This window comes from Colletotrichum tamarilloi (assembly GCF_030869305.1).
Source record: "Colletotrichum tamarilloi strain Tom-12 chromosome Unknown Scaffold_31.1, whole genome shotgun sequence".
In the NCBI taxonomy this organism is placed as follows: Eukaryota; Fungi; Ascomycota; class Sordariomycetes; order Glomerellales; family Glomerellaceae; genus Colletotrichum; species Colletotrichum tamarilloi.
Genome location: NW_026849414.1, coordinates 53116 through 74468, shown reverse-complemented (window position 1 = coordinate 74468; position 21353 = coordinate 53116). Strand labels below are relative to the sequence as shown.

Below are 21353 nucleotides of genomic sequence, written 5' to 3'. Positions count from 1 at the left end.
GAAGAACTTTCATTGCATTAGCTGCCCTACGAACGTGAACACACATTGGCTCAAACAACTTCAACATGCTCAGCATCCTTCTTATCCATCGCCCTTTCCTCACTCGTGCTATCTCTGGAGCTCAGTTGGGGTCTTTTTCTCCAGATGAGCTTGTCTTTCAACGAATCGTTTTCAAATAGCTCATCCATATTCTCCAATGCAAGGCCTGTGAAAGATTAGTATCACATATTCAACTCAACCAAGGTCATCGTCAAACTCACCGGCAGTCTCGGGCACAAAGAACCACGCAAACACCACCATGATGAAGCAGAATGTGCCGTAAACAAAGTACGTCCCGAACCCGCCCTCACCGAGCGTGGCAAACATGCTCGGTGTGGCCTTAGCGACAACAAAGTTGAAGAGCCACTGGCTTGCTGTCGCCATGCCCATCATGACGGCGCGGAGGCGGGCCGGAGGGATCTCGGAGCTGTACGTCCATACGACAGGGCCCCATCCGAACTGGTAAGTGGCAGCGAATATGTAGATGGCTACCAGAGCGACGTAACCCGGAGCGGTAACGGGCTCGCCGGCGATGGGCGGGTCAAAGCGGATGTAGAAGCCAACGTAGAAGAGAGCGATTCCCTTTAGAAAGTGCTGTGTTAGTACGTTGCTCCATGTCGGCATTTGTATCTGGTGCTCTGGCTTACCTGAACGATTCCAGTCCAGAGCAGACTCTTCCTTCGGCCGAGCGAGTCCGTGACGAATACGATGAAGACGGTACAGGCAACCATCTTGACAATACCATACACGCCAGTCGCAAAGAGCCCGGTCGAAGATCCCGTCAACCCGACACTGGCGAAAATTCGACTTGAGTAGTATGTCATTGCATTGGTACCTGTGAGGTTGCTCCACATCATGAGTGTGATGCACAGCATGCTGCGTCTGCGGTAGGACTTGACAGTGAAGGCCTCCTTCAGGAGCGTGAAGTGATTGGCGTTGAGGGAGAGGGCCCTCTCTTCCTCGAGTTGCCGGGAGATGCCCTCCATCTCTTGTTGGATGTATGGATGATCGGCCGGTAGATTTCGGAGCTTTGCGAGAACCGCCAGTGCTTTGTCGGGAGATCGCTGGGCAAGGAAACGGGGAGATTCGTTGGCGAGAAGCATGCCGATGAAGAGGATGACGGCCGGGAATGCTTGGAGTCTGTGGGTTGTCAGAGGATGTACTTGTCCATGTCAAGATGTGGTGCTTACGAGAGTGGAATGATGTATTGTGTATGGCCTTTGATGTGGAGGAGCGAGCCATAATTGATCCAGAATGCAAGCTGATCGACATTCACATTAGCATCGAGGTCTAGATGCATACGCATCGTAGGCAAGGGTGGACCAACCGTCAGTCCAGTCACAATGCTGAGCTGGTATAGCCCAGTGAGGAGACCTCTGATACCCCGCGGTGCGTTCTCGGAGACGTAAAGCGGGTTGACAGATGAAGCAATTCCGATCGCGATTCCGGCAACAAGTCTATGAGATGAGTTAATTCGCCAGCGCCGAGACTTTTGTATTGCATTATGATTCGTCTGCTTACCTTCCCACGTACATGGCTTCGATATGGCCACTAGCAGCGGCTTGAAGTGCCACACCGATAAAAACAAGTATTGAGGCAATAATGAGAGAGAATCGTCGACCGACCCTGTTGGCGAGCCAAGTCGACAATAAGGCACCCGCGAAAGCCCCGGCTTGGATAACAGAAACGATGTTGGACTCAAGGTTTGCTAGGACGGTCTTGGGTTGATTCTCGAGGCCATATTGCCTAGAGGGGCGCATCATCAGCACAGAAATAGGAATTCAAGACTGTGGTGATCACCGGAAACTCACTTCTTGAATGTGTCCATAGTCAAGACACCTCCAATGATGCCCATATCCATACCAAATAGGAGGGCACCGCCGCAAGCCTATGGGTGATCTCTGTAAGTGCCTTGCCATCTTTGGGCCGTTGAGTAGAAGTAACTTACGACTAAGCTGATGAGAATGACCCGGGCATTGTATATCTCGGGAGGATCGTTTCTTGTCGCTTCATTGCGAACGATCTTCTGCAAGATGCCCATCGTGATTGTGCTTCTGGTCCAAAGATGCAGTTGCCAGTTCTAAAGCCCGGCTGATGTATGTTTTGTCTCATTGACTGCGAAGAATCATGTTCGGATGGCCTAAATAAGTACTCTGAGACTCTTCGTACTGCGTATTCGCATCCTGTCATGTCAACACTCCCGCTCGACGTCCACGGCAATAGACGGAGGTCACTGGCATGGACCTCGGGGCAAAATCCGAAGCAGCGTGCCCTACTGCACCCATTTGTTACCCCAGCCCTTCACCCCGCAACCCCAAATCCGGGGTACTGGGGAAGGGTCTACAGGGAAACAGGGGGTCACGTCCTGAAAGCTCCAGAGACACGTCGGGTGTTGGCGCCTACAGCGAGTCAGAATCTAGTTGATGACTAGGCCACTTAGCGTCGGCTGTAGATGGACGTGGCGTGCCACGCGAGGACGACTTGAAGACCTTGCTTAGCGTTCTCCTGCGTGGAGCATATCTGGGTGTAGGACTAAATGAGCGGCTTGGGAAACTTGGTCCCAGAGCTGAGGTACGCTGGCGACGGCAAATGTAGCAAGGAATCAAGTAGTAACCCAGATACCAGGTTGTACCGACCACAAGGCCTTCGATCGCAGTCTAAGAAACCACTACGATGGTGACTCTGTTGAGGATACGTTTTGCCCAGAAGGGTACAATTGATTGAACACGCGCTTTGCGACTTGAGCTCCCTTACAGTGGGAGATGCATCGACTTGAGTGGGCAAAGAGTTCAAGAGCATTATATCGCATGGATGATGTCAAATTTTTATGCTAGAGAGCAATGCCCAAAAAGTAGTTTACATGTTGTGAGCTTCTACAGTGCCCTCCTCCAAACCCAATGTTTACAATCCATCAAGCGGCTTATATACCTTCATCCAGCGCTGTGGCGTGTTAGTCGCGGTCGCGATCACGGGGGGTTCGGAGAGCTCACCCTATCATAAGGTTTCTCGGGATCAACGAATCGCAGATCCGTAGCCAGACGGATTCTCGAGTCGGAGTCCTTGTTCTTGCAGCTTGCATGCACCATGTAAGGGTTGTGGAAGATGACATCTCCAGTTTCATACTCGGCAATTAGCCATTTCCTCTTCGTCTCCTTCCCATAAGACACAGTGTCTCTGCTCAGGAAGCCGCCGTCATTCATGTTCTTATTGAAGGCGCTCACCCTTTCCTCGTCGGTAAGATTATGAGAATGCGCAGCAAAGTCATCTTCAGTCTTCATACCAATGTCTGTCGAACCTTCGAGGTACATCAAGCCGCCTCCCTCGAGCGACACGGGTCCAATAGGAACCCACGCAGTCAAGCTTGTCGGCGGTCCAGCTCGTAGATACATTTGATCAAAATGTACGGGCGTAAGCTCACTGTTGGGGACGAAGGCGCGAAGCATCGTTCGCTGGAGCATGTGCGGGGAGGGCCAGTTGGTGAAGCGACTGACGAACTCGCGGAGCTCTGGGAACTTGCAGAAGTTGACGTAAAAGTCGGCTTCATGCGCCGTGACCATGAGCTCGGCGTACTTGTCGCTCTCGGCGTCATCTTTCAACCCGAACAGACGACGGAGATTTCCGGGTGGGAGGTATTTGCGAGTGTCCTTTCCTGAAAACGTGCCGTTGACTGGCTCACTACCTGGTTCAAGGAGGCCGCTTGGGCTCATATGGTCGAAGTAAGCTCGGCGACATTCGAGGACGGGTTCGTGTGGAAGAAGGTTCTTGATCTAATCGTTGTTAGCAAACCTGAGCTGACTTTCAGCACCGTCATAACTCACAAAAAGGTACCCATCACGTTCGAAGCGTTCTCGCATTATATCAATGGGGGTATCAGCAGCAGTCGGTTGAAGATAGCCGATGGTCGTGGGATCCATAGGGCCAAAGTTGGACTCCAGACTGAGGGTCTCTGGATTGGCAGGATAATAGTTGCCGTAGATATCTTCTGTAGAGTTGGCGGGTGCATTCTTGCTTGGCTTCAGCTTCTCCTGAGGCAGGGTCGCTGGGGCCAATGTTGGAGATTCGGACTGAAGGATCCCGGGAGCCATAATGACAGCAGAGAATGAGTGGATGTAAGGGATTCGTAGATTCTGAAAGTTGTTGTCGTGAAAGATTTCAAGATCTTTCAAACTAGGCACATAACAGAACAACCAAGTCGAACAAGGGTCGGAGGATGCCTCGACTTGGATCCATACTGTTCTTTATAATAGAGAACTCGTCGGCAGCCCAATCGGGGCACCGACTCATGATTGCCACTCATCTTCAGTTCTGACTTTGGCTATTCCCGTCGACCCCTCACACGTCTGCAAGTAACGAAGGGCGACATTGGAATGGTGGTGGCATAGGACCGTCGCCGTCTATTGCCGTACCCCGCGTGCCACTTTGTGACCCCGCCATCCATAGTCGTCTATAGCCGGTCATCGGCCGTCTAAAACCGTCTCTGGGCCCCCGCAAGCCTCGTACGAGCAACCCCAGGATCTCACATCTGCCACTCCATCTCTTCCGCGGACGGGACCTAAGCCATGACGAAGGCTACCGGAGTCAGACAATACCGAGCATGCGTGAGGTGCCGCGCTCGGAAGACGCGGTGCGATTTGTGGGTCACCTTTCTTGCAGCAGTTACAACGCGTTCCGTTTGAGCCATCTCGAGAAGGGCATCATTCCTTAGAACCTTGCTCAAGCCCAACATTGTTCTCATTCTTGGCTTCCCTTGGGCTAATAAGAAGTAATAAATAGTATTGGAGACAGCGGGAAGCCGCCATGCGCAAAATGCGTCCGCGAGGGAGCCGAATGCTCACTCGCTAGCTCTCGGCGCGGGGGTGACTTCTCACAGTATCGGGGCAGCAAAAGACAACGACGAGACAGTGGTATTCATCCAGCAATCTCAACAACGCCAACTGCATCCTTCGCTGCTCCAGAGTCCGTGGTAGAAACTCCGAGAGTTCGGGAAGAGCCATTGCATCGATCCCTTCAGAACCCCTCAGATGCGCTACTCATACTCGCCCGAGCAGCCGAGGATGAAGAAGGTGACGGGCCTCCCTTGGACAACCCCGCCGACTCGACTCCCGGCAACGCATCTTCAGCCCTAGGCTCGATACTTTCACCGGTTCAACAGACTCGCCAAGATCCGTTGTTGCCATTCGGCTCTCCGGTAAATCCAGCAACTATCGAGCGAGATATTGGGGAGTACCCACCAGTCAAGAATGGCGCTTTGGATGCGCCTCTTCTACACCATCTTTTACAACAGTGAGTTGAAATTGCTTTTCTCGCATGAGCATCGCTGACATGTGTAGCTATGCAACTAATTACCATCCCTACTTCCCGATAGTGCCATCCAACGTTCTCCTCCCGCAATACCTTCACGAGACGATAAAACACGAGTCTTTTCTCCTCACGGCGGCCCTCGTAGTGGCTTCGCGGGATCGATCAGATTTGGCAGAGCTACACCAATCAATATGGGTCCATATGCGACACCTGATACTCGATGTTGTGCTAGGAATGTCCACGATCCGCAGCGTCGGCTGCGTAGAGGGTCTCTTATTGCTGGGAGAGTGGACGCCCCTCACCCTCGGACAGAATGATGATGGAGGCGAAGGGGCTGCTTGGTCTATAGTCGGCTTGGGCGTTCGGCTTGCGTATCTGCTACGGTTGGAAGAGAGCTCGTTTCGGGCAGACAAAGAGGCTGACCCCGCGATGCTTAGAAGGCGTCTTGCCTGGACGTGTAAGTACTCACCTCGCGAGACTAGAGACGCTCTGCTTACAAGCTTTCGTCCAGTTACCTACCTGTCCGACCGACAGATATCTATCCGCATGGGCCAGGCTTTCTGGTCTCGTGGCCCTGCATTGTCAGCTCGGTTCACCGCGGAGGACTTCCCCTCTCTTCAGCCTCAATATGCATCCGGAGACGACTTTGCGTCCCTGCTTCAAGCGCAGGTTGAGCTCACTACTCTCTTCGGCAACGCCCACGACATCCTATTTGCTTCCAAGCAACGGACTGCTGAGCTCATGGTTCGTGGGGACTACACCAAGTACATTGATGATGCCAGTCGCGCTATCGTTGCCTGGGATTTGGTTTGGACTCAATTGACGGCTCCCTCCCACCTCAAGTGCTGTTTAAGAATGATGGAAAAGTACCTACGTCTCTACGTGAACGCATTTGCTTTTCAAGCTGTCCTCTACAGAGCATCGTTGTCTGGAATGGACGTGGCGAGAGTCTCGTGTTTTCCCCACTCTGCCATGGCAAGCCCGGATGCACGAATGGTTTATGAGGCTGTTGATGCTGCAGAGGCACTGCTCAGGATTGCAATTGAAGACATTGATCCGGAGCGACACCTGCGATACATGCCAGCTCGGTTTTACCTGTAAGTGCAGAACCGCCAGCCTCTCCAGCTCCAAGGTCGAAACTGACTTGTGAGATCAGATACGAGATCCACTCAGCTGTGTTTCTCTATAAAGCCCATGCCGCGGGCGCGATTTCGTCTGGGAAGCACGCCCAGACTGCCAGCCTGATGCGGCGATTTGTAGGAGTTCTAGAAACTGCAGCGACCGATACCGACCATATTGCGTCCAAGTACGCGAAGCTTCTCAATGGCTTGTGGTTTCATAAAGGAGGAGCCAGAGGTGATGCCACCAGAAGTCGGGGCTCTGAGGAAAGGGTGCAATCCGATGAGGTTGATGATGTGAACGCCTTCAATCGAGTCGATGATGATGATGAGAACGACGATGACACAAGTCATCTGCCATCCTTTGACGAGATTGGTCTCCAGCCATTGGACTGGATTGAGTCGGTTGAAGGGCTGTTCTCCATGCCCGCCGCTTTTCCGTGGGACCAGTCGATATACTGAGAGTATGTTACCTTGAGTCTACTCCAGGAAGTTGACGACAAATCCCGGGCCACGAAAGGCATCCGAGGCAACGAGTATGTTGTACGACAGTTTATCATTGGCCTCTCTTGACTGAGTCGTGTGATGCAACACTATTCCGACGCCACGTTGAATCCCTGCGTGGAGCTCCTCTTCCCCGCGCTACGTGGGAGGAGCTCCACGTCCACTTCCTCTACTGCCTCGTAAACCGCGAGCGATGCGGACGGAGCTACTGCAAGTGATCGACAATCTCTGGGGCAGCTCCTCTTGATTTTGTCTCGGTTGACCTGACCCGTCAGCTAGGATTGTCAATGCCGCCACAAGCTCCACGTCTGGTTGAGCATCGAGTTTGAGGACATGGAGGGTGGTGTCTGTGGACGAACATCCCGCGGAGCATCGTTCCACGTCCTCCCAGCTCATTTGGAACGTATTCTACTGTCAACATCTTTGTCAATGTTTGGTTCTTCTAGCAGACAGGGACAAGAGTTGGGTTCATATAATATCCTCAAGTTCAACTGAGTTTAGCCCAAGTATACTCCAACAACAACAACAACAACAACAACAACAACATCCAGCAAACAGAACTAAAAAGACACAATAATATCGGTCTCCATTCCTTCAACGCTTTGTATAACTTTGAGACCAACTGAAAATTGCCCAACATGGTCGCCGATATCAACCAACTCCCGCCGTACAGCCCGCCCCCGCCAACACAAGAGGACCGTAAGTTGCGCCCAACCAATGCATGTTAGAGCATGAGCTGACCTGTCCCGGCATAGTTGACTACGTCGACCTTGTCAACATTGATCTTTCAAAATTCGATACTCCTGAGGGCCGCCAACAGCTCGCCAAAGACCTCTACGAGGCCGCTACCGGCTATGGCTTCCTTTACCTGACAAACCACGGCATCTCCAATGAGACCTACGAACGCCAAATGCGCATCGCCAATGCGGCCATGACGCTCAAGCCTGAAGAGAAGGCTCCCTATGAAGGTACATACTCCATCACCACCGTCCCTAAAGAACCATGCTAATCTCGATCAAAGTAACTCCCGAAGAAGATGCTCGTGGACTTTACGCCGGATACAAGCCTGCAGGGCCCCTTGGTCATAAGGGTGGCTTCCCCAAGGCCCTGGACCACTACAACATGCTTGTCCATGATCCGTCAGTGATTTCCTGCACGTCGAGAAGCTAGACTGTGTACATGTACTGACCCGTCACCAGCAAGGACCGCCCCCATCCCGAGATCATCCGCCCGTTCATGGATGAGACGTACGAGGTCATGAGCTACATTCGAACCAACATCTTGGTCAAGCTGCTGAAGCTTGTGTCCATGGTTCTTGAAGTTCCCGAGCAGAAGGTCCTCTCCACACACGCCCCTGGTGGATCCAAGACGGAATACCTGAGATATATGATGTGCGAACCTCGATCAAAGGAGGAGAGTGAGAAATACCGTGATATCTTCCTTGCTGGACACACCGATTGGTAAGCTGTACCCATTCCCGCCCCATCTGATGGGAAGCATCCCTAATACCATGTCTAGGGGCACTTGGACATTCCTTTTCTCCCAGCCCGTCGCCGCACTGCAAGTTCTTTGCCACGAGACTGGTAGATACCGTCACGTCCGTCACGTTCCGCACGGAATCGTCGTCAACTTTGGCGAGGCCCTCGAGCGCCTCACCGGCGGCCTCTTCAAGGCTACGATCCACAGAGTCATCCGTAAGAAAACACCACGAACGCACTATGCAATGTTCCAAAGCTAAGACAAGCAAAACAGAGCCGCCCATGGACCAGCGCCACCTCCGCCGCATCGGCGTAATCTACTTCTCCCGCCCCGCCGACGAGCGCGAGCTCGTTCCCATCGAGGACTCGCCTCTCCTTCAGCGCATGGGCACCGACAAGCCCATCGACGAGCGCATCTTCTGCATGGCCGATTACCTCGACGCGAGAAAGCACGGATGGAAGCGCTACGACTTTGACATTGACCGCCCTCGTGAGGAGGGTGTTCACCAGGACCCCTTTGATGGCGAGTACACCGACCCCGAGGGCCACAAGTCGCTTGGAAAGTTTGATAATGTCCCACGTCTGCAGTATAGCTTGCCTACTGTCAAGACTGGCACTGCGTGAAGGAGGATGTTGAGCGTTGTTGTTAGGAGATGGGCTGTATAGTGTCTTGAGCTTTTTTGTAAATCGGTTGGCGCACATTCTTGCACTGAATTGAAATGAATTATTATTCAAAACTCTAGGATCTCGCGTGATGAAGTTCTTAAATGACGTTGCGCAGGGGTACGCGGATCGTGATCCGTAACTTGAAGTCTGGAAATTTCGCGCTCAGGTTACTTCCCTAAGCATACTGGCCAGTCGAACGTAATTTCAAACCTCAATAGATGAGTGGAAGTAAGAACAATTCCTTGTATGACTATCAATAAGTCTCTCTGTGCTGGATTATCGCAGTATGATTCTCCCAAGGAAAAGGTACGCCTGCTTCAATCAGGTCAGATGATATGCGAAGTCAAATTCATCACTTAGTAACTTATTCGATGCCGAGGATCGGGCATGGACAAGCGAAAGAGGTCGGAGCCAATATTCTTCCGGCTTCTGCTACATAAAGCGTTGACGGCATCAAAGTAATTACTTCATTCACTAAGTGGTGCTGCATACGCTTCCTTCGCCTTGGAAAGGCTCTCCTCCATAACCGTAGACACCCACTTCCCAACCGGCCAAGTCGTGCGCTTGTTAAAGTTGGCAACAATCCATTCCAGGAACCGCACCTCACTCCGTGCAAGGTCAACAGGCCTGTCATCCAACATAGCCAGCGCAGCCGCCGCATTTTCGACATCATCATCTCCGGCATTCCCGACACAGGCCATGATGGCATCCAGAACAAAGCGACTGGGATTAGAGCGGCTGTTGGCATTGTTCCCCATTCCCATGCCCAGTCCCATACCCATTCCACCATGCCCAGTCATATCGCCGACGCTACTGCGCTGAGCCGCGGGCATTGTGAGACGTACGAGGCGCCAGCCTACGAGGCAGATCTTGAAGCCGAGCAGTGTGATGAAGGGGTTTTCGAGAGAAGGCGGTGCGGTCGACTTTATCGGGTTTAACAGATCGAGGGCCATTTCGAGATCGTTGAGCTGCAAGGGGAACCATTGTCAGTAAACGCGCAGCAGGAAAAATGGGTTTAATGTCTCCTACTATTCTAAAAACATCCCTGTCTTCGTAAATGTCTCGCTTGTCCTTGGAGCGTGGTGTTGCAAGATGGCCGGCGGCTACCCAAAGTTAGTTACATATCACGGATCAACTGCAGAAACGAAACTTACTAGCTATCGCCAGAGGAAGGTTAGACTCAACAACACCGCTCACCAAGAGCGAGTCCGGGTGCGATAGAGTTATGGATGTGTAGTACCATAGTATCCAAAACGTGTGCCACAGCGGAGTCTGATCCGAGCCGTCTGGAAGGACGTCCATGCGCCCAAAGTCAAAGAAACTGAAGACGGGCTTCTGGTTACGCGGTACCAGCTCGGCAATCCCTTTCAGTGCCTGCGATATCTGCGCGTGCTGCTTGTCTGTCAAGATGGAAAGGGCTCGGCGCTGTGCTTTGGGCCGTTCCAGTAGACAACTAGCATGCGTGAGTTCGCGGGCCATCATCTGGAGCTGAGTGACAAGGATGACGGCGGCAAAAGGCGAAGCCCATAGAAGCCTAAGTTTCTTGGGCTGCCGTTTCCCTCCGCCATTGTCCTTGTCGTCCCCGCGTCCTGAATGCAGGAGCGTCTGCGAAGCTTCATAAAAGAAGCCTTGCGACGGGGGTGTCTCGTGTGAATAGGCATTGTCGTCGGGCTCGTCAAAGGATTTGAATCGTTGCCGGCGGCGCTCGTACCAATCTCTGTCGGAGCGGGCGAGCCAGATATCCTCGCAACAGGGCAAATCGTACTTGATCTCGAGCGAGGAGAGCATGGGTCTGAGGTTGCAGAGGATGGCGAGTTGCGAATCGAGAAGGTAGAGCATGTAGACACATCGTTTCTTGGATTCCTTCTTGATGAAGTCCTGCCATTGATCACTGAGCGCTTCGGCGCTGACCGGTTCGTTGATATCGTCTTCGTCGCCCTCCTCGCCATATCCACTGTCTTCACCACAGCTGGTAGACAGAGACTCTAGGGAACTGTCTTGGGACATCTGGAGAAGCCGTATCGCGTCAATTAGGTCCCGGTGAATGCGCTGAGCTTTGAGGAAATTCGTGTCGTTGCCGCCGTAGATGCCGAGGAACTCAAGGAGGAGAAAAGTTTGAAGAACCCATATTTCTTGGTATCGTGATCGGTTCTGCTCGACCTGTGCATTCTATCAGCCCGGTTTAGAGGGTAACAACAGTTTGGCATACTAACATATTGTTGTAGTGCAGATAGAGTAGACTCGAACACGGCCTTCCGAGCGGCCTCGTCGAACGGAGACTCGCAGTAGAGGCTTCCGACAGCGGTGATTACGTTCAACAAAGGAACTTGTGTCGATACGATATGGAATGATCCCTCGTGTAAAATGGGAAAGTTCCGGTGGAAGCCATCGAAGAAAGCCTCGACGCATCGAATCTCGCTGGATATTCTGTGGGCGTAGCGTTAGTGCCAGACGAAGCTTGAGCTGTTCGCAAACTTACGCTGAAGATGGAGGCTCATAGGTCTGGGTGTGCTGCTGCATTGGCTCTGCTACTTCATTCTGAGCTGGCGGTGGGTGTGTCAATAAGACGTCCATCCAAGCGGTCGTGCTGGGCGAGTCGATATGTGGTGTATTAATGGCTGGAGGAGGAGGTGCCGTCTTGGGTGGTGAAGCTTGGGAGGAGACATGGCAGTTCTCTACATGTCGTTTCCTCAGATCGCTATCATTGTTGTCAGCAAAAATTGATCTGGAATGCTAGCAAAGTACTGGCTGCTGGGTTATGAAGCTGAGCAGGATCGCGATGGCTGGGCCGTACCTCCGCGCGAATCGTGCGCTGCACTGGTTGCATGGGAAACATGGCGCATTCCTGCCTCTGTGATCTTGACGGAGGTGAGCTTCTCATGCTGCGCTTTCGACAAAGATGGGCTGGCTCACGCGTATTTACATGGCGCTTGAGGTTCTCCTATGCGATGGAGCTGTCGTGTTAGTGACGACTAACAGCAGAGCACGATGCCAGAGGGTTTGCATACCTGACGGGTAAACCCCTTCTTGCACGTGGCGCACTTGAAAGGACGAGGAAGACTTTCATCCATCGTAGAAAAGAAGAGAATATCGTGTTTGTTTGTTGGAGAATGCGAACGTGGACATCGCCATGGATTCTTGCCAAAGTCTGGGGGAAGAGGACGGCACCGAGGGGAACTTCACGGAATGGAAGTGGACGACGACCCCTCGGAGGTACGTACCGAGTGGACGCCGGCGGCGACGGATAAGCAGATAAGATACAGATTTTCCGATTGGGTTAAGCTTGTCCACCCACGTGACAGATAAGGTACCTCACTCATGTGGACAATCTGATTAGCTAAGTCAAACTCGCTACTATCCGCCTCCGCGCAGCCAATCAGGTCACCTCAATTGGCGATTCGGGCATCGATAACCGGCCCCGCTATTTCTCGGAAGCGGAGAACTCCCCGCTTCACCAGCTCCGGGTCCCCCCTCCAAACGCGTCTCTCTATCTTCCTCTGCCCCTCGTTGCCCCTCGCTGCCCCTCGGATATCGATTGATTGCCGGGATTGGACCCCTACAGTTTGTCACGTCTGAGTCGTTTTGTCCACCTTCAGATCGGCTTGCCTCCGGGCACGTCCAGCACGTACGGCTCGCCGTCAATCTTCTTCCAGATGTCATCGCTCTTGATGCGCCAGTACCACGCGTGGATGGCGGGGTGCTTTTCCGTCCACTCCTTGGCAAACACCTGCGACAATTTGTTATTAGCATTCGCAGTGACACTCTCCGAAGTCGGGTGAAGGACGTTGGTTTCCCGGGAATCTCTCCTCTGCAACCAGAGGCGGGCACTTACAAATTGGTATCCTCTAGCAATGGCAGCAATCATAAACAGATCGGCTATCGTGAGCTCATCGCCAACGAGGAACTTCTTGTCCGTCAATGCCTTCTCCACCACACTGACCATTCCCTCACTGTTCTTCTCGGCCGCGGCAAGAATCTCTGGTGATGAAGGTGCCTTGCCGATAACCGGGTTAATCCACGCCATAATGGGAGGTAGAAGCTCGCTGTTTGCAAATGAGGCCCACTTCAGGATCGTGGCCTTCTCCTCGAGGGTGGAGCCGAGCAACTTGGTCTTGGGGTCCTGCTTCGCGACTGGCACACAATGTCAGCTTCCCAGCAAAAGCACCAGGGCAGTATCCTATGCTCACGGTAGATGGAAACAGGAATGCACTCGAATAATGTGAAGCCGTTGGGGCGCTCGAGGGCAGGCACCTTGCCCGGAGGGAATTTTGAGAGGTAATCTTCGCCAACGCCGCCCTTGCTAGCGTCCACCTTGATCGGCCATGCCTCGACGAACTCGATATCGAGCCTGGTAGTGACACCATGCTTAGCATCCGCGCATCGCGAGTCTGGCTGATATTGCGCAAAGAACTCACTTGTTGTACTCTGCGATGTAGAGACACTGAGTGGCGCGAGGTGCCTTGGGGTACCAGTAAAGCTTTCCGAAAGACATGTTGCAAGATTGAGCCTTTGCAGTATTTGTGACACAAGAATAATGGTGTGAGGGCAGAGTTGGCAATGACGACAGCAACAGTGCTGAACAAGCAAATTCCAGCTCGGTATCTGGTTAATAAACCCAACAACTTGCCAACGCGGCAAGTTGACCGAGTCCATCTCCATTGTTTATGACGCAAGCTGCGACTCATACCGCATTCTCAACTCCACGATATCTGCGTCTATCATAGCCATCACGACGTGGAGCTCAAAACGAAAGACCCCTTCTCCACGTGGAGCACACCTTGGGGTAGCATGGTGCTAGGTCATCGCACCCACAAAAAACCGTCTGTGAGATCTGCAGGGACCGGGACCTCAACCGGCCAGTCACTTCGGAGGCGTCGTCCGGTGCTTCGGGCCTCGGCCGCCGCTATCGGCAAACTGGCCAAGTGTTTATCAACACAAACCGTCTGCAATAGCCACGAAGAGTCGCGCGAGGTGTTTGAGAGGATATTCAGGAATTCACATAGAGTCGGAGAGTATCGCGCGACTTGCATCAATCACTCAAATCTTCACAATGGCGCAAAGACAAGTGGGATGGGTTGGGCTTGGCTCAATGGGCATCGGCATGTCCACCAACCTGCAAAAGTTTCTCTCTTCATCCGGAGCACCAAACTTGATTTACACCAACCGGACATTATCACGCGGCGATTCCCTCAAGGAGTTGGGTGCCATTCCCGCAGAGACTGTTTCGGAGGTAGCTAAGAAGTCTGAGATCATCTTCTCTTGTGTAAGTGTAGTCTCTCTCCCGAGAACGCCCTATGCGATTGATTGTTCTGACGAATCCATCAAGGTGAGCAACGATGCCGTTCTCCAAGAGACAACGAATGAGATCATCAAGTCTGGAGATATCAAGAACAAGATATATGTCGACTGCTCAACCGTTCACCCCGATACTTCCGCCGCTGTTTCGAAACAAATCACCGAGGCTGGGGGCCAGTTTGTTGCTGGTAAGTTCACTTACGGTCGTTGTTTAGACGATTTTTCCAATCTAACGCTGGATAGCCCCCGTCTTCGGAGCCTCAGCAATGGCCGCCGCCGGCAAACTCATCTTCGTCACGGCCGGACCCGAATCCGCAACCTCAGCCATCTCTCTATACCTTAACGGCGTCATGGGACGCTCCGTCATCCCCATGGGCACAGACGTCACCAAGTCAAGCTTGCTCAAGATTGCCGGAAACATCGTAGTTGTCTCCTTCATGGAGGTCCTCTCCGAAGCCCACGTCTTTGCCGAGAAAACGGGCCTCGGCTCGCCGGTGCTGGAGAACATGATCTCGGACATGTTCGGCCCCGTTCTTGAGAGCTACAGCAAGCGCATTACCAGTGGTTCCTACGCTCCGCCACCTGATGGCAAGGCTGGGTTCGATGTGGCGCTGGCGATGAAGGATTTGAGGCATGCACTCACGTGTGCCAAAGATGCGGGAACGAAGCTGGAAACTAGCGAGGCTGCATTAAGGCATATGGAAAAGGCTAGAGAGTTTGAAGCAGTGAGGCCGTTAGATAGTAGTTCCATGTATGGTGCAGTGCGTCTGGAGGCTGGTCTCGACTTTTACTCTGATGCTTGCAAGGAAAGAGATGCAAAGGAGTAGATGCAACCACACGCCCAAATGATACCAAGATAACTGTAATCATGAAATAGTGGCTCCCGTCCTTCGCTCCATACCTGAAATTGACTGCCAACTTCTTCCCCCGTAAAAGTTTAGCGATATAGGTGCCGCACAGCAAAAGAGCTGCGTCGAGGGGGAATCGAACCCCCGGCTCCCCGACGCTGCTTGATGGCAACGGAGAATTTTACCACTAAACCATCGACGCGGTTGAAGCTGGTGATGCTTCAAGTGGATTGGGATGCAGGTGCTGGATGCGGGTTCATGAAGCGACTAGGATGGTGGTGGATCATTGTGGAGGGGGTTGATGGGGCCCGAGAATGGTGTCGATTAGCCTCACTTTCTCGGACACGGAAAACGGCTTATGTAGCGAAGAAAGTGGGGTTTGGACAAGAGAAAGTCTTCTTATTCAGGTTGTAACCTCTAGACCATGAAGGGACGGAAGTGCATGCTCTCCATGCGGCGAACCTTCACCAGCCTCAGCCCCCGGTCTCTCCAACCTTGACCGGGCATGGTCAAAGTCTAATCTCTTATATCCATGCTTCCTTGCATGTAGATATCGTGACATTGTGAAAGTTTTCTCGTCGAGGTGCTCATGGATTCCTAGCCTTCGAAGCAGGGGACTGTCGAGGGGGTGAAGTTGTTGGTCGTCCTTTGGCCTGGCAAAGTAGATGATGCCCAGTCTTTTCGCTCTTTCCTGATCTGGCGGCGGCTTGACAACTCTATGTACGGTAGCCCGGAAGAGTCCACCTGTCATAAGCTCCAAGGCCTCACCGACATTAACGATGATGGCCCCGGGGACGTAGCGCACCCACTTCCAGTCACCGGATGGTGGCAGTATCTGCAACGATGAAACTGGCTGAGAAAAGAGGAATGTGAAGGAGCCCAGATCAGTGTGACCTCCCAGCCATAAGTCTCGGTATTGCGTCCCACTTTCTGCAGGGCGTGGATGATACAGCAGATATCGTAGGTACTCTGAGCATGGCTGTGTGGCAGACGCGTGTGTGGAAAGAAGGTGGCCTTCTGGCACCTCTAGTACTATCGCTACGAGTGCCAAAAGTTTAGGCAGTAAGTCTTGACGAAAGTAACTTATAAGTTTCTCGACTTGAGCAAGGTGCGAATGCAAAAATCCGGGGTGCTCCTCGTCACGAGAATTTGTCGTAGCCGGGAAATCGTAATGATCCAAGGTCTTATGAAACCCTTGCTTATGTTTCTGGCTTCCCGAAGGCTTAAACCCAATGTGTAGTCCCTTCTTTTCTTGTTCGGGTGTCGTTTCGAAGGGCCACTTCTCCTCTGGTGGGAGAGTAAGTAGGGCATGGGCTAGATCGACCTGGGAGGAGTAGAGTGTTTCCGGAACGCCATAGTTGGTGATAGATAGGAAGCCGTGGCGGGTGACTCCTTTCAAGAGACTCGCAGCTAGTTGCTGGCGCTGGTTGATGTCGTCAAAATTTGAGAGATCGAGGTTGACAAGATCAACATAATCGAGGTCTTCTTTGGTCGGGGAGCACTGAGTGAAGCTTGGAATATTACAATCGAACTCTGCTGTCATATCTCGAAGTGTAGTGCTTGGATATAGATGGTGTGTATAATTCAACTTAATTATCACAATGCGTTATCTCGCAGCCAAAATTTCAGAGAAGCAAGGACGCATTTCTGCATTCTACTGACTCGGTGATTTTGTCTCTTCCCCTTGATGATTGTCTTTCGACAGCAAAATCCAAAGTCTTGGCTCCAGCTTCTCTTTCCAAAACATCTTCCTCCGTTTCTCTATCAGAGTGGTGCTGATGCACTTCGGCCTTCGGACGTGGACTGGTGTGGTGTTTATGACAGCTGAGGACAATGCTCCACACTAACACCCACCCTAACGAGACCTCTCAACAAGAGCCGAATTGACTCGAGACAAATTGCCTCGTTTGTATTAGCAACACCCCCAACATCATGACACCCGACGCAGCAGGGGCCGCGGCGAGATCTCCGGCCGTCGTATGCCGTACCCCGCGAATGCTGTGGATCTCAGGAGAGGTGGAGGCGAGCGGAATAGTCAGGGCGTCTGAAGGGATTCAGACTTGAAAGATACGGGCATGGCTTGACAACTATGAGGAGCTCCACCATTTAGCTTCGTCTGATCCTTGCAACACACCAACGCTTATCCCCCCTCCTTATCTCCCAGCTGGATTACTTGACATGGTAATTAGTCTCTCTCTAGTCTCTCTGCAACCATCCCGCTTGTGTGGACGAAGGTGGAGCATGCCCTGTCAACTCCTTGGGGCGTACTTTCACGACTCGCTTGGGTTGTCCGGTGATGCCTATCTCTGGCGCGCGTTGCAACACCACGTAACTACGTCCGGGGGGCAATGAAGGGCGCCACGCCTCTCAATGTCAACCAACAACTCCCAAATCCGGTTGTGAATAGCCGAGACGTGCCTTTCGTGAGGAGCATGAGGAGAGAGATAGACGGGTGCATTGCGTATAATACGCGATCACGCCACTACTCCTCGTCCGCCTCTGCTTGTTCCGACCGCAGCAGCCCCCTACTCATCTGCTCCGCCTCTCATCAATTCCACGTTGCCCTTTGACAGCATTCTGTTCGTCAGCTCCACCTCGACGAAGCTGCACAACACTTTCAGTGACCAATTTCGGTTGGTTGTACGGCTTACGTGTTGCTGAGCCTGAGTTTCCTTGGTGCGAATTGCCTCGGAGACCGACGAACTACACCATGGCGGGCGACACCGTGGCTACGAGCGTCCGTGAGGAGCCAGTTACCAATGCCAGTTGGCTGGACAAGTGGCGCTGGTACGAGCGTAATACCTCCAAGGAAGAGAAGGTGTTGTTGCGCAAGCTTGTAGGTCCACTGGGTCTGAATGCGGAATAATCACGCAGCTTCTAACAAGTGCTAGGATTTCATGATCTTGACCTTTGGTTGCCTCACTTTCTTCACAAAGGTGGGTTAAAGTTGCGACCTTGATAGGGTCGCGTAATGTTGACTGACTTTGTCAATAGTTCCTCGACCTCCAAGCCTTCCAAAATGCCTACGTCAGTGGAATGAAAGAGGATGTTGGCATGCAAGGCAATGACTTGCAATATACCACTGGTGTTTTCCAAGCAGGATACTGCGCTGCCATGATTCCCTCCAACATCATTCTCACTCGTGTTCGGTAAGTCTAATAGGCCCAGGAAAATAGTTGGAAATTTATATGTTCGAAATTGAGCACAAAGACTGACACGGACACCTTCGCAGGCCCAACATTCTTATCCCAGCGTTCGAGATCCTCTGGGGCATCCTGACTCTTCTCACGGCTTTCGTCAAAGATATCAAGCATGTCTATATCATCCGATTCTTCAGTGGTGTGTTTGAATGTGTGGCCTATCCTGGCGTCATCTACTGCATCGGATGTTGGTACAAGAGCACCGAGATCTCACGTCGGCTGAGTTTGTTCTACGTTGCGGGTCCTCTGGGAACTGTGAGTGCATCTCTGTTCCATACTTTCAACGGTGCAAGGCTAACATGATACAATCAGATGTTTGCCGGCTACTTCCAGACCGCCTGCTACACCAACCTCAACGGCGTCAATGGCCTCGAGGGATGGCGCTGGCTCTTCATCGTCTGCGGCTGCATCACCCTCCCCGTAGCCATCCTCGGCGCCGTCGTCTTCCCCGCTCGACCCGATTCCAAGAACCCCTCGTGGCTCCTGACATCCGACCAAATCGCCCTTGCTCGCCGCCGCGTCTCCGAGGGTGGATCCGAGGCCCCCAAGGTCAAGTTCGACCGCAAGGCCATCACCGACGTCTTCAAGGGCTGGCACTGGTACGCCTTTGTCGGCTTGTACTTTGTCTTCAACCAGGCCATGATCACCAACGGACAGCCTTTCAACCTGTATCTCAAGGCGAACAACGATCGTTACTCCATCAGCCAGATTAACAACCTTCCCACCGGACAGTCTGCAATTTCTATTGTGGCGGCGTTGGTTGGATGCTACTGGGCTGATGCGACGGGTAAGCGCTGGCTGCCTTCCATCTGGATCTGCGGTTGGATGACTCTCGGTTCGATCTGCATGGCCGTGTGGAATATTCCCGAGGGACTCAAGTTCTTTGCCTTTTATGTTGCCGGGCTCGGCGGTGCGCTCAACCCGCTGTTCATGTCTTGGGCTTCCGAGGTCACATTCCGATCTGCTGAAGAGCGTGCTGTCGTCGTCGCTTCCATGAACGCAGTCGGCCAGGCTCTTCTCGCAGGCTTGAACATTGTGACATTCCCTACACCTCTAGGTAAGAAACGCGTTCCCCATTGAGTCATTGATAGGACGACTCCTGACAGAAAAATAGCCCCCAGATTCAAGTTCGGTTGGTTCTGGGTCATGGCAAACAACATCGTCCAGGCCGGCTTGGTGATGGGCATCATGGTCTTGCACAACCGCGAGAAGCGAGCCATGCAGGTCCTCGAGGGCCAGGCAGAGGACGTGGAGCAGATCAAAATCGCCAATGCCACCAAGGGCGATGATGAATCGGCTTGATTGAGGTAATCTGTGGCCTCAGTGCCGGGAATTTGACGGGGCAGATGGGACTGCTCGCCCCATTTTCGCTTCTTAACCCCCCTGTTTTTGATTTTATGTCTAATTAGCTACTCGGAAGCGCGGCGTCCTGGAGTCTGTCAGTTGGGGGGCTTCATGATACCCTGTGCCACACCGAGAACCAGCCGCCGGTTGGGGGCTGTGGCTACGATTTTTGGATTTGATGCTTGTGGAATTTTTTGACGGAATGAAATTTGTAGGAATATGACACTCGTTTGTGCATTTCTTTTCGATCACGTTGTATTAATATCAACTGGGAGCCCGTGATATCTTCATGCACTGAACGATCCAGATCTAGGTATATCCTTTTCCTCTCAGGATCGTGCAGCCTAGATCAAACTGCCCCAAAGTCGGACTAAGAGATCACATGCCCCCGGGAGAGGTAAGACAGGGAAGGCGACGTCGCACTCGAAAGGCCTTTCTACGGAAGTTGATCCATGCATTCACGTAACATCCCGCTTCGTGTTGCACAGAGCTGCCCTAACGGAATAATCACGCTCTGGGGCTCTGGCTGGCTAGGCGAACCTGACTTCCCGAAATCTCGACTGTGAGTGATGGCTATCGGTACTCTTGAGAACTCGATGATTGGCCATAGTTTTCAATGGACCAAACTAGAGTTGCTCGGCACGGGAACTTGCATGAACGAGACTGGGAGTTAGGGACTCGAGATTCGCGGCATCACGGGTCTCATCAAATACCAAGCATTGTGGCGTCTTCAGTTGTAGCGACGCAACGATTCCGCTGAGCAGAACTCGGCCGTGAGCTATGGAAGAAAATGGTTGTGACATCTATCAGAATTACTATATGGTTCATATACCGACTATAATATCCTCCCAACGGCAAGTGCTGATGCCGCGTACCTGCTTTGTGGAGAAATGCTTTATTTACGATACAATATTACCCAGAGTACTCTGGGTAAAGTGCCTTGCTAGAGTCACGTTGATGTCAGGTAAGGTAATTAAACAATAGGAAACACTGGGCCAGTTTGCTTCATTTCCTCATAAAATATGTCTTCAGTACACCTACCATATTCAGATAACCTGCCTCATCTAAACTTATCGCAGCCTTTCCACGCGACCTCTATGTCTTTACAACCAAAATTGATTTTTCAAATGTGGCTTTGCAACGAAGATGGAATTGGCAGGGGCTCCGATAATGCGTAAGAATATTTGCTGTATCGTCTAATTGTTATTTGGCTGTTTGACATGCAGAAAGTCATGCTGACAGCAATCTGCATCAGAACAATGGTAGACTCCTGGTAATACAGCAAGGATACGCGATGGAGCCACGTGCGGGTCAGTGATCCAAGACAACACGGCGGTTCGTAAATGCGCCTAATATCACGCGAATGCGACAAGACCACCAAGACCCCAAGCGCAAACCGCATCCGCAGCAGCGTCGGCATGAACAGGTGGTGGCGTTTGGGGCCTTGTCTTGGGCAATGGGCCGGGAGCGTTTTGCGTTGACGCATGTGGCTCATGTGGAATTCGCCGTCATGGCAAAATCACATCCCATCATCCCACTCGGCCGCGTCCCTGGTCCACG

General features: G+C 52.4%; 9 protein-coding genes across 9 annotated transcripts; 4 read left to right on the top strand and 5 right to left on the bottom strand.

Moving 5' to 3' along the window:
• Positions 1-50: 50 nt before the first annotated feature.
• On the bottom strand, positions 51-2080 carry CTAM01_08646 (uncharacterized protein; the record flags this gene model as incomplete). Its single annotated transcript, XM_060524666.1, has 7 exons — positions 51-205; positions 261-621; positions 687-1179; positions 1230-1496; positions 1561-1785; positions 1851-1927; positions 1988-2080. The coding sequence occupies 7 exons, from the start codon at positions 2078-2080 to the stop codon at positions 51-53; spliced, it is 1671 nt and encodes a 556-aa protein (XP_060380613.1).
• Positions 2081-2940: 860 nt separating this feature from the next.
• CTAM01_08645 (phytanoyl-CoA hydroxylase) lies at positions 2941-4124 on the bottom strand (the record flags this gene model as incomplete). The annotated part of the gene is made up of 3 exons (XM_060524665.1): positions 2941-2979; positions 3030-3806; positions 3858-4124. The coding sequence occupies 3 exons, from the start codon at positions 4122-4124 to the stop codon at positions 2941-2943; spliced, it is 1083 nt and encodes a 360-aa protein (XP_060380612.1).
• A 410-nt stretch (positions 4125-4534) lies between these two features.
• CTAM01_08644 (uncharacterized protein) lies at positions 4535-6920 on the top strand (the record flags this gene model as incomplete). Its single annotated transcript, XM_060524664.1, has 5 exons — positions 4535-4709; positions 5088-5322; positions 5370-5797; positions 5852-6437; positions 6497-6920. Coding segments are annotated over 5 exons (1848 nt in total), but the record flags the coding sequence as incomplete, so codon positions are not given.
• A 680-nt stretch (positions 6921-7600) lies between these two features.
• On the top strand, positions 7601-9064 carry CTAM01_08643 (uncharacterized protein; the record flags this gene model as incomplete). The annotated part of the gene is made up of 6 exons (XM_060524663.1): positions 7601-7661; positions 7718-7930; positions 7984-8101; positions 8162-8422; positions 8481-8656; positions 8715-9064. The coding sequence occupies 6 exons, from the start codon at positions 7601-7603 to the stop codon at positions 9062-9064; spliced, it is 1179 nt and encodes a 392-aa protein (XP_060380610.1).
• Positions 9065-9573: 509 nt separating this feature from the next.
• On the bottom strand, positions 9574-12177 carry CTAM01_08642 (uncharacterized protein; the record flags this gene model as incomplete). Its single annotated transcript, XM_060524662.1, has 8 exons — positions 9574-10074; positions 10148-10209; positions 10261-11266; positions 11320-11533; positions 11586-11804; positions 11901-11923; positions 12030-12047; positions 12115-12177. The coding sequence occupies 8 exons, from the start codon at positions 12175-12177 to the stop codon at positions 9574-9576; spliced, it is 2106 nt and encodes a 701-aa protein (XP_060380609.1).
• A 521-nt stretch (positions 12178-12698) lies between these two features.
• On the bottom strand, positions 12699-13598 carry CTAM01_08641 (elongation factor 1-gamma; the record flags this gene model as incomplete). Its single annotated transcript, XM_060524661.1, has 4 exons — positions 12699-12833; positions 12939-13237; positions 13294-13454; positions 13522-13598. 4 exons carry the CDS (start codon positions 13596-13598, stop codon positions 12699-12701), a joined length of 672 nt encoding a protein of 223 aa, XP_060380608.1.
• A 558-nt stretch (positions 13599-14156) lies between these two features.
• Positions 14157-15228, top strand: CTAM01_08640 (6-phosphogluconate dehydrogenase; the record flags this gene model as incomplete). Its single annotated transcript, XM_060524660.1, has 3 exons — positions 14157-14369; positions 14433-14589; positions 14645-15228. The coding sequence occupies 3 exons, from the start codon at positions 14157-14159 to the stop codon at positions 15226-15228; spliced, it is 954 nt and encodes a 317-aa protein (XP_060380607.1).
• Positions 15229-15652: 424 nt separating this feature from the next.
• Positions 15653-16792, bottom strand: CTAM01_08639 (uncharacterized protein; the record flags this gene model as incomplete). Its single annotated transcript, XM_060524659.1, has 1 exon — positions 15653-16792. The coding sequence occupies one exon, from the start codon at positions 16790-16792 to the stop codon at positions 15653-15655; it is 1140 nt and encodes a 379-aa protein (XP_060380606.1).
• Positions 16793-17959: 1167 nt separating this feature from the next.
• On the top strand, positions 17960-19751 carry CTAM01_08638 (uncharacterized protein; the record flags this gene model as incomplete). The annotated part of the gene is made up of 6 exons (XM_060524658.1): positions 17960-18085; positions 18141-18185; positions 18244-18398; positions 18482-18704; positions 18762-19506; positions 19564-19751. 6 exons carry the CDS (start codon positions 17960-17962, stop codon positions 19749-19751), a joined length of 1482 nt encoding a protein of 493 aa, XP_060380605.1.
• Positions 19752-21353: the final 1602 nt, after the last annotated feature.